Here is a 16,817-nt window from a genome sequence, read left to right as displayed (position 1 = left end):
TTTTTTCCCTAAATTCTTTTGATAGACATAATTGATTTATTTTCAGTGCTTCTTGTGATTTAAATATTTCTTTTGGTGAATCACACAAGTGTTAGTATGAAGTATCTATTATTTTTATTCACTTTCAAAAAAACTAAATTTACAATATGATTTCTTTGACCTATGGATTATTTGAAAGCATATTTTTAATTCTCAAAATTATGGCTGATTTGTTTTGGTTAATTATCATTTTTATTTTTGTTTCCTGTGAAGTTGCTTAAAGGTTGTAAATCGTGGTCCATATTATTTTGATATTGCTGAGGACTGCTTTATGGACCAAAAAATGTGTGTCATTGTTATTGTGGATATGTGTATTTTTTGTACTTCTGTTATCTTTTGCTCTTTGTATTTTCAAACCATGTAATAAAGTCATATGTAATGTAATTGTTCTCTCTTGCTTTTGAATTGAACCGTTTATGGGTATCAAATGTTATGCTTTTGGTCTGTAGTTACTTTTTACTTTATTCTCTGTTTTAACTGAATGAATATGGCTGCCTCAGCCATATTTTTTTCAACTTTTATTTAGAATTTTTCTTTTTTATTCATTTGCTTTCAGTCTTGTTAACATTTTTTTAACTTGTGTGGTTATTTTTGTACAATAATAAAGTGTAGATTTTAAATCCAGAGAGATTGCTTTAAATCCAGATGGATTGCTCTTTTTATTTGATACATTTGATCCTTTTACACATATTATAATTATTGATATAGTTGAATTTATAACTGCCTTTGCATCCCTAAATTATCTGTGCTGCTTTTTCTCTTCTTTTTGAATTGCCCAGTATATATAAATTTTTCTCATGCAACTTTCTTTCAACTAGTTTGGAGTTAGATTTTATTTGCATATATTTTTTGGTAGTTGCCATTGAAATTTTACCCATATTTAACATAAATCTGAAGCTAAAACAATGTCAATCTTCCTTCTGAATAATACAAGCAATTATAGCACATTAACTCCCTTTTACCTCCTCCCAACTTTAATTCTATTGTCCTATATTTAGATTTTCTTAAGTTTGCATGTACATGTCCTGAGATCTTGCTAATGGATTTTCGTTTAGTTTTTAGATTTTCGTATGTATTTATCACTTTTTCTGTGCTCTTCATTCTTTCTTGCATCTTTATTATTGCATCATCCATTTGGGATCAGTGTTTATTTGAAATACTGTGATATTGTGATTTTTAGGAAATAATGTATTTGGTCTGAGTCCATAGTTCCTGGCTCATAGCTTCCAAAACCCTTAGGATTTCCTATGTGCAGAGAGTGATAAATGTGACGTTTGTTAAGCACTTAAAGATGGGGGCTGGTTGCCAGGAAAGTCAACACTGTGATTAGAAGGTTGGAACTTTCAGCCCCGTGCCTGCTCTCAGCGGAGGGAAAGGGCCTGGAGGTTGAAGGTCAATGAAGCCCCCATTAAAACCGAAAAGGGGTGGGGTTTGGAAGGCTTCCCGGTTGGTGAACATGTGGAGATTCAGGAAGAGTGGCACCCTGGAGAGGTCATGAAAGCTCCACGCCCTTTCCCACACACTTCGCCCTGCGCATCTCTTCCATCTGGTTGTTTTTGAGTTCTAACAAACCAATGATCTAGTAAGTACAGTTGATCCTTCAGCAACATGGGCTTGAACTGTGTGGGTCCATTTATATACTGATTTTTTTTTTTTTTTAGTAAATACAGTGCAGTACTGTAGCAGGGGCACAGGGGTGCAAGAGCATCTGACTCCAGGGTTCCCAAACAGACCACACTCTACCACTCACCACTGACAAAATCCAAAGGTAGAGAACCAAGTTGTAGTGAAACCAGAGAGGAATTTGCTGCAGTGAGGTCAACACCAGGAAGACCGTGGACCAGTGTCTCAAAGGCTGTCTCCAAAATATTGAAAATACTTCCAGGGTTCTGTAAGGAAAATGTGGGACAAAGGTCAGCTGGTAATGTGGAAGTGGGCAGAGAAGATCAAGTCTATCACTGTCTTGGGGTCTGTCACTCAGGGTCTTGCTGGCTTAGGGCAGTTCTCATGACTTGAGGGGATAGGTTCTATTCCCATTAGGAGATCTTTTACCCCCAGAGTCTTTCGCTTGTGTTAAGAGACAAGCTGGAAGGAACTTAAGTTATAAAGTTTCAAGTCAAAATGGAGGTAGTTGAGTCTTATTTCAGCTATAAATGTATTTTCTTTTCTTTATGATATCAAAAACTATACAGGTCTTTTTCTTTTTTTAAGTTTATTTTGAGAGAGAACACAGCACTTTGTGTGTGGGGGGGGCGGGGGGGGTGGGAGAGAGAAAGGGAGAGAATCCCAACCAGGCTGAGCCCGACATGGGGATTGAACTCTTGAACTGTGAGTTCATGACTTCAAGGTCATGAGGTCATGAATTCATGAACTCAAGGGTTGGACACTTAACTGACTGAGCCACCAGTTCAGGTGCCCTTTTATGATTTTCTTAATAACATTTTCTTTAGCTTCTGTAATTGTAAGAACACAGTATATAATACATATAACCTTGCGCTAAAGCTGTAGTAAGTGACTAATGTCCACCTTCTGTGATGATCTCAAGTGACCTCAAGGAGGTATCAAAAACACGAAGAACTGGAAAATGAGTTAAGTGCGGGTATGCAGACAATAGTTTAATCAATCAGGTATGATAGAAGCAGTATATTTAGATAACCTAAGCGTCTTTCAAGTGTCTGTGTGGAAATCACTAAACTTTAATTTTTACAGCTGAAAAAATAATACCTTGTGATGGACAGGTATTTGGAGAGCTGCTGTAACACATATAGCCTCTTTTGCATTTAATGCCCTGTAAGCTAACAAGTTTCAGGACACTTCTTCAGAGCAATCTGGAATAGTGTCTCCTGGGCTATAATCCTCAGTAAGAATGAATAAGGCATTTACTAACCTAGTCTGAGGTTGGCTTGTTTTCAGTTAACATAATATACAAGATATGTATTACTTGAGTGCTTATGTTATGCTAATGCCTCTGGTTAACAGCAGGCTATTAGTTAGTAGTTAAGTTTTTGGGGAATCAAAGGATGTACTCAGATTTTCCAATGTGTGCATGGGATTGGCACTTCTAACCCACATGTTCAAGGGTCAACTGTAAAATGTTTCTCAATTCTGTGAGCTGCTATAGCAGATTAATCGAATCTGAGGGGAGGTTGTGGTTATCTCTGGTTTGTAGCCCACTGGTCAACAACCTGAACTTGGCGATTGCATCCTGAGTTGTAGGGGTCATTGGAACTGTTAGTTTGTAGCCAGTGGATCAGAAGCACAGGTGATAACCTGGGTTTGGGATTGGCATCTGAAGTGGGGCCAGTGGAGAAATTTTATAGGACTTAGACCTCAGCCTGTGGAATATGATGCTATCTCTGGGTAGATAATAATCATAATTGAGTTGAATTCTTGAACATCCTGTTGATATCCAAGAAATGGATTTTGGTATCAGGAACCCTCCTCCCCCAACACATTGCAGTTGGGTCCTGAAACTCAAAAGAAAGATACTTTTAGGATTTACTTATTTAGGAATTTTGCTCTAGTTCTTGAAAGAGACTTTTTTCTGTTGGGTTAGAAACCTGGATTGATGGTTATTTTCTCTCACAAGGGAAGTACCATTTTACTGTCTTCCGAGTTCCATTCTTCCTGCCAAGAAGTCTGCTGTCATTTAACAGAGAAATTCTTTAAAAAAAATTTTTTTTAATGTCTTATTTATTTGTGTGTGTGAGAGAGAGAGAGATAGCATGAGCAGGGGAGGGTCAGAGAGAGAGAGAGACCCAGAATCTGAAACAGGCTCCAGGCTCTGAGCTGTCAGCACAGAGCCCGATGTGGGGCTCGAGCCCATGAACCACGAGATCATGACCTGAGCCAAAGCTGGATGCTTAACCGACTGAGACACCCAGGTGCCCCCATTTAACAGAGAAATTCTAACAGCAGTTGGGAGATGGTCAAAATACAGTGTTTATTTCTCCCCACTTTTGTATGTTCAGAGAAACTAGTTATATGTGGGGATTTGTCTTCTCTTGTTTGTGATCCTTCCCATAAATATGAAGACAAACACAAGATTAAAGCAGGGATAACCTGAAGAAAGGAAACCTCAGGATTTTGGGGGATCCTTTCCAACCTGACAAGAGAAATGTTAAGAGAAGGACATTTTTAATTTTCTGCATTTAAAGCTACCCATTTAAGAGTTTTCTCGTCAAGTTGAAATCAGTCCCTTGAAAATGAATATAAGTGATTTTTAACTATATCTCTACCATCTATTATTTGTCATCTATTCAGCATCCTCCCACATCTGTCTTTCTGCCTACTGTCTCCTCCTGAATAGGAAATTGACTTAATATAAATAAAAGCCTCTTGAAACATGCCATTGGCATACTTATAGATGGGGATTTTGCAAAATATTATTCAAAAAGGGTGAGACGAGCTAAGTACTTTTACAATTAATCACTAAGGTAACATGTGAGTAGAAGCAATGATAAGTCATTTTACCTCCTCATTTGTTAAAGAATTAGAAGTCACCACTTTTATTCTGGCTGCATCAGTGTCTCAGAGCTGCTGGTGCAGAAATAAGAGATAATGCCAGCTAATTTCTGCCAAAACTAGGCTCTGTTGACTGAATCAGAGCTGCCACTGGATCTACAAGCAGAGTGAAAAGATGTTTATAAGCCATGGAGAGTAGTAATACAGGGGTTCTTTTAATCTCTTTCTAAAGCCAGCTAAGAGAGATAATACTGCCCTTTTCACAGTCCTCCATATCGTTCATTATTTGTCATATCACTTGGAGTCTATTTCTGAGAGTGTTACTAAGCCACAGTTTTGGAATCTTGCTTATTACCTTTCGTAAGTGTTAAGAATCTGATGTATTCTTTTAGATACTACAAGAAAAAACAAACAGTGTTGTACGGTGTTGATAAATGTTTCAGTGTGGTTGGTGACTACCAGTTCAAAGAATCAGCAAGACAGTCTTAGAATTATGTATTCATTCTTGGTATCCTAAAGAACAAAATACAGAGTTGGTTATGTCTATTAAAACAATTTTAACTCCGTGCTGGGGAGAACCTAAAGATCTCCTCTCCTTCACTTCATTTGCTTTTACTGTTCATGAGATTTAGCTTTCTTAAAGCCAGATGATACAGAACTGGAGCTCCTAGGAGCAGACATGTTGTTTACCTTCAGTGTGGCTCTGATACGTGCCATGGTTCTTTAACAAACTTTCCTGTTTTCTATTTATGAAGTATCATGAATGATAAATGCAAAAAGTGTACACATAGAACATCATTCCTCATTTTGTGGTAATAAATTAAGAGGCAGTGAAAGCTAACTTGGCTTTGTTCCTCATCAAACATCTAAAATTTATTACAGATAGGATTCTGTGATTACTGTGGATTATTAGTGAAGAATCTGGGAAAGTAGGTTGTATGTCATTGTTTGTAGATCTTAAAAAAATGTGCCTTTTCCCTCTGCATATTTATTTTAAGATTTTATTACTTATATTGCTTTTTCAAGTGTAAGAAGCATAGGAATATTCATATAGATGGAAAGATAATATTAAAAGAACCTGGAAGAAAAATATCTATTGGTGAGTGGTTTACATGATTTTGACCACTTTAAGAAAACTCAAAGGCTAGGGTCATTCAGTGTACTTTTTAGAGACATAGGAAATCATTAATAGAGACTTTTGGTAATAAAGATAGACATTATCCTGCTATACAGATCTTTGCCTTTCAGGACATTAAAAAGTAGAAATTTTTATTTAATAATTATTTAGGCATACTGTTCTAACCAAGTAAAATGTTTAGCCATTGCTACCAAGTGCTGGAACAGAAAAAGATCAGTTAATGCTTTAAAGTGGTTATCAGACAAGCCAAGAAATTCTATCTGTGCGGCCCAAGAAATGTTACTTAGAACCGGGAAAAGAGAGGAGCCGTAAGAGGAAGGGCTGAGTGAACACTAGTGGTCTACTTATTCAGCAGATTTCTGTAGTCCAGACTAAATGAGGGGCAGATCCTCTGAGCTATTTATACCGAAACTGCCCTATCCTTCAAGTTTTTGTTGTTAATTTTGGGGTTGGTTTAGAGACTGTTTCAAAAATAGTAAATGGGTGGTTTATCTGAGATGTTTCCTCCTTCAGAATGTCTTTCACATTCTCATGTCTGAAAGACAACTTGGCAAGATATAAATTACTTGAATCACAACATTTCCCCCTTAAGTATCTGCTGTTGTTGCTGGCATTTCATATTGCCTGGTTAAGTGGGTGAGCTCTTTTTTCTTTTGCCATATACATAAAAAATCTGATCAATTTTTGTTAACTTCGCAAATCACAAAATTTCCCAGAATGTGTTTTGCTGTTGCTACCTAACCTTAGGCCCATTTATTTATTTATTTATTTTATGATGGTTTATCTTTCACAACAGTATCTATTATCATTTTAATTTCCTTTGCTTTCCATTCCTGGAGAGCATCTCAAATTGATGTTCCATACTGATTCAGATTTTGCGCAGCCTCCGATATGGTGTTTACTTCTGTAATTATTTACATATTCTATTATTTTTTTAGTGTTTCTTACCCTACCCCTTTCCATGTTTTATTTAATTCTGTTGTCTTTAAACTGATCCTCTCCTCATGGCCCTCTGCTCCTGGTCTTCAGGCAAGGCCAGATCTTATATTGAAGAACAGATTAAAAATTTGGAGTGATGGGTATTCATTTATTACTTTGCTACTTTAATATTTACTTTAATAGTTTCTTCTCTTTTACTCCTCAACCCTTTATATCTGTTGCATGAATATTTCTACAACCAGATTCTAGCCCTGGGCTTATCTTACTTTCTGCACATTTCTTGTTTATTTTGTCTATGCCTATTCAATTACAATCTACATTCAGGTGATTCACAGCTTTTAGCTGCTGTCTAGGTCCACATTGTTTGTTGTACTAGAACATTTACCTCTAGATGTCACATAGAGCTAAATATGACAAAGCACCACTTAAGTCCCTGTTTGCTAAATTCACTGCCTCGAGGAAAATGTATTGATTTCTTATTAACCTTTGTGTATTCCATTTGTCGGGTGTAAAAGCATACCGCTTCCACTTTTGTTGCCATTTCCTACAGTTATCTTTCTCTTACAACCTCTGCTCTGTTTCAGGATGTTTCTTACATATGTGTTAATTTCATTATTTTCCATCTCTCCCCATTAAAAAAATTCTTTCCTTCTCTGTTCTTTTCCCGCCTGCTTCCATCTGTGTGTTGTAGGAACACTTCATTCTTCTCTTTATCTGAATGCTGGAATATTAGACCATTATTTAAAGTGATTTTGTCCTACAAGTGTGACAAACCAGTCTCCTGATGGTTGTATAGGGCTCCACGGGGATGTGTTTTGTGTGGCTGTTTTCTTTGGCCTATAGAGTATGTTGTGCCTTCTATGTTTCACTCATTTGGCTTCTATATTTATCATACCTGACTTGCTTCTGTAAGAAGTTTGAGGCCCTTTTTTGAGAAGAGAATAGTTATAAAGAGAAGTAAAGTGTTTGTAATATAATGAGTGAGAACTGTAGAATTACTTAAAAAGTACTACAAATTATATCCAAATTTTAATAGTGGTTAGGTATGGGTGGTGTGGTTAGAGGTGATTTTTATTTACTTCTTACCCATGACCTTTCCCTAATGAATAATGTATTTAGTGTAAAACCAATCAATTGACAGTAGTTTTAAAGGATATGGTTTTCTATATGCATCCCAAAGTAGTAATCAACTGTTAAGCCCAGGTCTGTGCTTGACACTTAGGCACGTTATAGTACAGAAGGTATGTGAGTTATAATCACTCCATTAAAGGGCTTGTAGTTGGGCTTGGTGAAACAGTGTGGTACAGACTTTACTGAGATGCTACCCATAAAAAAGAACATGAGCAGATCAATATTATATTCATAAGTAATGTGAAAGGAGAGGTCATTTAGGCTATTAGAGACTGCACTCGGTTTAAATAATGGTGACCTGTTTATAATGCCTCATGAAGTGCTTTTTCACACTAGAGAACAATAATTCTGCTAGTTATTCCCATGGATAGACTCTCACCCATAACTCGGCTCCTTTGTTCTATTGCCATTTTGTGTTGTATATATTTTCATCACTTAGGGGCCTATTGCGCTTTGAAGTTGCCTAGAGCAGTGTTTGTGAAAATCTTAAGCCTCCTTAGAATAAAATGAAGGCTGAATTCTAGGGTGTTAACAACCTGGTAAATGTAGATACTTGACTCTTCAGCGCAATGCAAACAGCAGTCTGGGGGCAAGACAGCCAAACTGAAACAACTGTAGTAAGGGGCACTTTTTAAGACACATTCTTTCTTTTTATTAAAATTATTCCTTTAGAGACCATAGAGCAATAATTTGCAAAATGAAATTAGGACTTCATAATCCTTGTTCAAGAGGCATTATTATTGAAAGGTAGATGCATGTGCTCTGAGACCCTAATTAGTTGCTGCCTGGCTTGTGCTGAGAGGCTGCTGTGGTTCATGGGTATTTACCCATCACAACAGGATTTTCTAATGCTGTTTGTTTATGAAATTATTTATACTTCTGACTCAGGGCTTTAAAAGGGCTTCCAGCAGGTTTTGAAAGCCAGCTTCTACACTCAAGACTGTCTGTGCTGCTGATGGCGCATCCGCTTGGCAGCGTGAGAGTGTGTGAATTGGGTAGCACTTGGCATCTGAGGTGCAGTTTTCTGGTGAAACTCCTCAATGCCAAACATGATAATGAGTTTTCATTGACGTAGACCTCTCTATTTACTTTGTAAGAAATCGAACTTTCTAACAATATTCAGAAACTATACCAACACAGGTTTTTGTGGTTATGTTTATGCCAATAAGCTGTTAACAGGACCTTGTACCACTCCATTCCTTATGTTAATTTCCAGTCGTCAGTTTAGTGTGGACTACTGAGAATTTGTTCTTTATCAGGCATTTATTTTGATTAGTGTTTGGAATAGGGAATGAGTCAAAAGTTCTTCATAAAAGTCTCCTAAACTTTAAGTGTCATTAATTCCACCTATGAAATACTTCTTCTTCTTCTTTTTTTTATTTTAGAGAAAGAGAGAGAATGTGTCTGCATATTGAGGAAGAGCAGAGGTCGGGGTGGAGAGAAAGAATCTTAAGCAGGCTCCACACCCAGTACCGAGCCCGATATGGGGCTCGAACCCATGACCCTGGGATCATGACCTGAGCTGAAATCAAGGGTTGGATGGTCAACCGACTGAGCCACCCAGGTGCCCCTGAAATACTTAATTTTTAATTTAGAGGATTTCATTATGCAGTTACTTAACTGCCCTTGATTGGAACAGTGAGCTTTGTCTAGAGACAGAATTCCATTTGTTTCTCCAAAGTAGAAAAGATGTTTTGGGGTGACAAGAATCTTAATGGCCCAGGTTTGTCAAAAATTGGCACTGTGTTTAGAAATCCATAAATTATAGCTTGCATGGCTATTTTATTACTAGCAAGGTGAGATAGAGTGGAGCCTACTGCCCTTTTGCAACACCAGCATCTTTTTTATAGTTCTCCATTGTCATAGAGCAGTTTTGTGGGTTTACACTCGTCTAGCTGGAAATTATACAGCGAATCACGTTCAATTTGCTAATTAGCTTGAGCTCTTTAACATGATGCCTGATAGCAGTAAATCACATAGCAGCAGGTAGTAGGGGGCAGGGAAGAAATAAGACCCTCCTGCCCGTAGAAGTTCATGTGTGCTAGCTAAGGTAATAGGCCCAAAAAGAAAATGTGTCTGAGAAATTTCTGAAGGGTCGCCTTCTAATCAGAGGCATGATCCTTGGTCCTCTGGTGACACATGATGGAGATTAGGGGACCTGAATATGTGAGACTCACTTTGACATTAACCTGCTTTTGTGACTTTCTGAAAATCTCTTCTTGTCTTTGATGCTGGGTTTCTTTACCTTTCCTAGAGGAATAATGAATGATACCTGTCTCACCTCCCTATTGATAGGGTGACCTTATGTGATAATACCAACTGGTAACATTAAAAAGACTGTGAAAATAACAGCATTCAAGGGTAAAGTAGATGCTTGCTTCTTTCTCCTTCATACTTTCTTCTTCTAATAGTTCCGTCACTACTGGACATTTTCAGGACTCCGTTCTATGCATTCTTCTCATCTTACATTTCTGGGCAATCTTCTCCATTCCCATGGCTTCCATTTTGTGTACCGTCCACACCGAACTATCTTCTGAGCTTCAGATATTTGTGTAACTTCAAGCCCTGATGGACCTAGTCTCACTTTGAAGTTGGATTTAAATAATAGATAGTCTAGCAACTAAAACGCAATTGGACAGTAATACTACTGTCTGTGTCTTGAAGAATGTAGTAGCGTGTAGGTTATAACTCAGGACGATTTCCTAAAGTCTGTGTTGTCTAACCCTTTGTCCCTTCGTCTCAAATCAGGCTTCAGTCAGTCCCTGTGTTGTAGGCCCCCATTTTTTCCATACTGACCTCAAGCCCCTCACTCACAAACGATCTCCAGGCTTTTTTTCATTTGAACTTCTCTCTGTAAACTAGGATCCATGTTTTCTTCTCCATCCTGTTTAGCCTAACATGATAATGGCTCAAGAACTAGGGTGACAAATAACCAGACTCTCCCTAGAGGATGAGAGAGGAAGGAAAGGTTATTTATTTTGGCAGAGTTTACTGGGTGGGAGAAATGAGGCAGGCTGTGAACACTCACATGTAAATAATCTGTGTTTCTAACGTACTCAGGGAATGTTCTACTTGCTCTCTACTTGTATGTTCCACAGAGCACCTTTGGCTCAACCTGACTAAAATTTGATCTTATTATCTTTGGTCCACACTTGCTTCTCCTCTAGTGCCCTTTATGTTTGTAAAGTACCGATCATGGTCCTACTTGCCCATTCTCGACATCTGATCATCCTTCAATCCTTCCTCTCCTCAGCCTTCATGTTCTATCCCGTTTCCCGTTAGCCTCGGTACTAAATATGTACTTCTGGAGTCTCTCCATTTTACTCCATTGCCTCTACTGTCACTGTATCCATTTCTCCCTTGCAAATTGTTTTTCTGTACTGCAACCAGAATGACTTTTTAAAAATTTTTTTTAGATTTTTTTTATTTATTTCTAGGAGAGAGAGAGAGAGAGACAGCGTGAGCAGGGGAGGGTCAGAGAGAGAGGGAGTCACAGACTCTGAAACAGGCTCCAGGCTCTGAGCTGGCAGTCAGCACAGAGCCTGACGCGGGGCTCGAACCCACGAACCATGAGATCATGACCTGAGCGAAAGTCGGACACTTAACCGACTAAGCCACCCGGGTGCCCCCAGAATGACTTTTTAAAAACACGAATCTAATTATGCCATTTCTTCCATCATACTGTTTAAAGGCTTCTGAATACCAAGACCTTAATGTGTCTACTAAGATCTTGTATAGTCAGGTTGGTCACTGTGTGTCTAGAAATAGTCTTCCCTATTGAGGCTCCTGGCTGGCTCATTTGGTTAAGTGTCTGACCTTGGCTCAGGTCAGGATCTCACAGTTCAAGAGTTTGAGCCCCACCTTGGGTTCTCTGCTGTCAGCACAGAGCCTGCTTCTGATCCTCTGACTCCCTCTGTCTCTGCCCTTTTCCTGCTAGTTCTCTCCCTCTGTCTCAAAGTAAATAAACTTTAAAAAAAAAAAAAAAAAGAAAGAAATTGTCCCCCTCCTGTAACAGGATACATTTCCTTTTGCCTCAAGGCCTTCTTAGCTGGTCTGACTATCTAAAGTGTGTGTCACCTTTCCCACATTCTCCTCAAGCTCTAGCTTACTCATTCACCCAATCTCTGCTTAAATATGAACTTCTCATCCAAGAACTCTCTGACTCCTCAAGCTGGAGTCCTTTTCCTCTGAGTCCTTCATCGTCCGTTTGCTATGAGCTCATGTTGCTCACCCTTCCCCTTTGGTGAGACCCATCACACTTGACATCTAATTACTTGTTCAAACACATGATGCCTGGCAGATGCTAAGCTCCATGAGGACATGTCTCTCCTACAGCACCGTGTCCCCAGTGTTTAGCACAGTGCCCAGCTCAGATCAGATACGTGATGAGCATATCCAAGTGATGGATACTTGCTTTCATGATCTGGGCTCTACCATCCTCGCCTCTCCACAAATACTCTGCTTCCTATTTTTTATTTACCTCTGAGAAAATCTCATGTCATGTCATATTTTTTAAGCCCATGTCCTTCTCTGCAGAAGTGTCTACCCAGCCTCTCTGAGCTGGCATCTAATCACTGTCAGCATACAGCAGTTGTCAGCATCACAGGATGGAGCCCAGTGTGTAGCTGTACTGTGACCCTTATTTTGAAATTATTCAATGGATGTTTATGTGAGTAGAGCTTGTGTGTAGCTTCTTTTATAACAGAGACCCTGTTTTGTTGACTTATATTCATCCTGATAATGTTAGCACCTAAAACAAGTCAAACTAAATAAAAAAGAGTTAGAATGCCTCACAACTAGAGGTATAGTAATCATAGAAATAATTGCTAACATTATGGACTACTTTCTTTAACAAAAAATTTTTAACATGTATTATTTTTGAAAAACAGAGACAAAGTACGAGCAGAGGAGGAGCAGAGAGAGGGAGACAGAGAGTCTGAAGCAGACTCCAGGCTCTGAGCTGTCAGCACAGAATCTGACGTGGAACTTGAACCCACAAACCATAAGATCATGCCCTGAGCTGAAGCTGGATGCTTAACCGACTGAGCCACCCAGGTGCCCCCATTATGGACTGTCTTCTATATGCCACACACAATTTTAAGTACTCTATGAACTCATTGAATATCAGCTCCTGTGAAAGAATTACTTTTATTCTTCCCATTATGTAGATAGGCTGGAAACCCCAAAAAGGTTACTTTGTCCAGACTTAACCAGCTGGCGAGTGGCAAAGCTAGAATTTAAACTCGCTGGTTCCAGAGCCTACTCTCATTTGTTGTGGCCAGATGGTAGAGTCTAGAGCTTTTAAAGTTGGCTTGTGGATGTCTGTCTGCTTCAAATTCTGGTTCCTCCACTTATTCATCATGTGACCTGGGTAAGGTCCTTCTTTGCAAAATGGGGATATTGTCCTTTATAGAGATGTTTTGAGGATTAAATAAAATAATCAGTCCTTGTGAAATATTGAAGATAGGCCATTGTAACACTGTTTAGTCAATGTGAGCAATTATTGGACACATCTTTTGGGGTTCTTTCCAATTCTAAATCCAATGAGTCTGTCTTTTTATAATTCCTCAGTCTTTTCTCTTTGCCATTCCCTGTTACTTTTCAAGGTTCTGGCATTTATTTTTAATAATAAATCCTTATAAGGGCCCAAGGACATCCTTGCATTTCTATCAAGTAAAATCTATGGGCTATGTGACAAGCCTGTGCTGCCTAAAACCACAGTCCTGACTTCCCATGGTTAAATCTGTGGCTACATGGCTCAGTGAAGATGTCTGGCTGAAGAGAGCAAAAGAATTCCTGTTTAAAGCCAGATCAGGGGCGCCTGGGTGGCTTAGTCGGTTAAGCGTCCGACTTTCGCTTGGGTCATGATCTCGCGGTTCGTGGGTTCGAGCCCCGCGTCGGGCTCTGTGCTGACTGCCAGCTCAGAGCCTGGAGCCTGTTTCAGTCTGTGACTCCCTCTCTCTCTGACCCTCCCTGCTCACGCTGTCTCTCTCTCTCTCTCTCCTAGAAATAAATAAAACATTAAAAAAAAAAAAATTTTTAAAGCCAGATCAAAGCCGGAAAAGAAATCTGGACTATTAAGTTTATTGAGATGTTCTAATTGTAAAACAACTAAAAAGAATATACAATTAACTTGTCAACATGTGCATCAAATATTTCCTCTTTCCAAATTAGATGAAAGCCAATTTAGTCTGATTTGTGCTATTAAATTGATTAGCAGTCAGATGGAAACTTTCAGCTGTTTAGGTGATGATTTAATTTTAAAGACTATAGTTGGTCTACTAACATATGCTTATTTTATGAAACTCTTAAAATCTTAAGATTCTTTTCATGTGTATTTATATATATTGACAGATGCTACAGCAGCAAATAATACTGGTGGAAACTACAGAGTGTAGAGTTCAGAGATTTAATGGTCTGACCCATGTGCAGAGTTATTACTAGCAGTTATTCAATAGTACGGAAGCAGATATATTACGCAGATCTGATCTATCCATTTATTTGCTTGGGACAGAGATGGAGCAAAGCAAATAAAGATGTGGCAAAACATATGTTTAAATAGATGGAATTTGAGACTGGTGGCATCAGGAGGGAATTTAGTTCACAGAACAAATAGCGTGAAGTCCAAAACGCTTGGTAGAGGTAGGCCTCTCTGACTGACTAAAGAGGGAAATAAAAGACAGCTATATGATTTATAGTGCCCATAAGCACAGATCAGTTGTTGAGAGGCACAATTATTGTAGGTTTCTTGGTACTACTACCTTCAATAAAGGCTATTTGTTGGCATTATAAAGATTAATTCATTAAAAGCAGTTTCTTCTTCATGAATGTGTTAATGCAGCCCATTGGTGTTCTGGCTTAATCTAGAGATCAATTTATAGTATCTACAGATATAAAAATATTACGTTTTCTTATATAACCCTTTTTTTTTACCCACTTACCTTTGTGAGTAATGATTAGATGTTAGTTTTGGGCTAAATAATCAGACATACCTAGAAATTGGAAGTGCCTAGAGGACCAAGATTTTCTTTTAAGTAATAATTTTGGATTAGCTCAAATTTGGATTAGCTCACCTAATGGTGAGCATCAGAAATGGTTGGAGGATTTTTAAAAGACAGACTCAGGTGTCTGGGTGGCTTGGTTGAATGTTCGACTCTGGATTTTGACTTAAGTCATGATCCCAGGATTGTGGGATCGAGCCCTGCATTGGGATCAGTGCTGAGCATGGAACCTGCTTGAGATTCTCTCTCCCTCTCTTTTTCTCTCTCTCTCCATCCCTTTCCCCAAATCTCTCTCTCTCTAAAAAAATTAAATTAAAAATTAAAAAAAGAAATAAAGTCTTAAGAGCCATCTCCCATCTCTGCCGTTTTGTACTTAGTAGGTACAAGATGGGTGAGGTGAGAGTATCTTCATTTTTTTTTAAAAAAAAAAGGTCATATAAGTGATTTAGTGATCAGTGAAGCTCTAGAACTACTACTATAGATTGTGCTGCATTAATTTTAGGTAGAAACAAATTTTAAGCAGATATAACTAAATACACCTTAACCATAAAGCCATCTATTTTATGGTTAAGATCATATGTTCTTGAGGACTGTAAATTTCCAAAGTATTGTCCATAACAAGCTACTTCAGAAATCTCTACCTAGCCAATTGAATGGGGGTGATTTAATGTATGAATTTGTTAGTAAACCAATCAAGAGGTTTGGTGTGTGTCTACTGCAATTGATGACTTTGAATAGTTAATATGATTCTGGGATAATTTTTATTCTCACCATTGTCTGATTACATTTCCATATAGACTAAAAATATTTTGAAAACATATTCTATATAGAGAGCATTTTCTTATTTTTAGTCCACAAAACTTATAAAGCATGCTTAATATGCATTCTAAAGTTATCTGATGGCTCTAGAGGTAGTTTCATTTGTAGGCATTCACATGATAATGTGAAAAATAATGTTCAGAGATTGGTGCCTCTATATATGTCTTTACTGATCTGGGGTAGTCACTAGTTAGAGACAGAATCTTTAAATATCTGGTAAGCCTTTGTTTTAAGTAGAAAACCAAGGCTATGTTTGTGTGTCTTTGTCCAGCGTCAATATTTGTAACAACAGAAATCTTGAGTAAGTGTCCTCTGTTGACTTTTTATTGTTTCTTTACAGGCATTGCCTCCATGACGGTGCCAGTGTACATCGCCGAAGTCTCACCACCCAATTTGAGAGGTCGATTAGTCACCATCAATACCCTCTTCATCACTGGAGGCCAGTTCTTTGCGAGTGTTGTTGATGGAGCCTTCAGTTATCTCCAAAAGGATGGATGGAGGTCTGTAAATTGTCCTTACATTTAATTTTCAAATCTTTTTTTAAGGAATGGGAGAAAAATGATTGAGAAATGATAGGAAAATATAACTTGGTATTTTGGATCATTATAACTATTTTATGAGTGGATGGCATTCAGCAAAATTGAAAGTGGGCAAGAAGCTGATATTTATTTTAATGATAGACAAGGAGCCTACCATTGTGAATTGATATTTACAGGCTTTTTAGCATTTAGGTGACATTTCTCACACTGCGTAATCTTTTGCAATATTTGTTTAAAAATGAATGCAGCAATAAATATGTATGGAGTTCTTGAATTGTACCAGTGATTGACAAGGTGTTTATGAACTGCAGATATAACTAACACCCTTTTTGGATTGAAGAATCTACATTATGACCTAAATGAAAGAAAACTCAGTCTTTAAAGATATAGACTTAGCTATATAAAAATATGTTATTTTATATACAAATTTAAAATACACAGATTGTTCCTTGATCACTAGTTTGCTTATTTTGAATCAAAAGAGATGAGAAAAATGTTTTTAAAACTGCTTTAAGATAGTTTCAAACTGAGTATCATAGAAACAAACTAATCATCTGTTAAAGCTTAAATATAGTATAGGCCCTGGATTTTGATATCATACTTCATAGTATCCAAAACAACAGATTGATGTAGCTCCTCCAGGGAAATTTTATTAAAAGTTGCAGCAGGTTACACAGTATTCTCTAACTTAATCTCTTACCACCATGTATTACAACAAATGTTTATTGATCCTCTGCTCTGTATGGG

The 16,817-nt window shown here is 37.9% G+C and overlaps 1 protein-coding gene across 1 annotated transcript in view; it reads left to right on the top strand.

The window, feature by feature from the left end:
- Nucleotides 1-16,817, top strand: part of SLC2A13 (solute carrier family 2 member 13) — a 362,746-nt gene that overhangs the window by 37,179 nt on the left and 308,750 nt on the right. Inside the window, exon 3 of the mRNA XM_077753652.1 lies at nucleotides 15,872-16,031. Within this exon, the coding sequence (XP_077609778.1) occupies nucleotides 15,872-16,031 (160 nt within the window). The remainder of the gene's footprint in view (nucleotides 1-15,871; nucleotides 16,032-16,817) is intronic.

Source organism: Crocuta crocuta, unplaced genomic scaffold, assembly GCF_008692635.1.
Source record: "Crocuta crocuta isolate KB4526 unplaced genomic scaffold, BGI_CrCroc_1.0 scaffold30, whole genome shotgun sequence".
NCBI classification, from domain to species: domain Eukaryota; kingdom Metazoa; phylum Chordata; class Mammalia; order Carnivora; family Hyaenidae; genus Crocuta; species Crocuta crocuta.
Note: the sequence above shows the minus strand (reverse complement) of the source record. Positions and strands in the feature narration are given on the sequence as shown.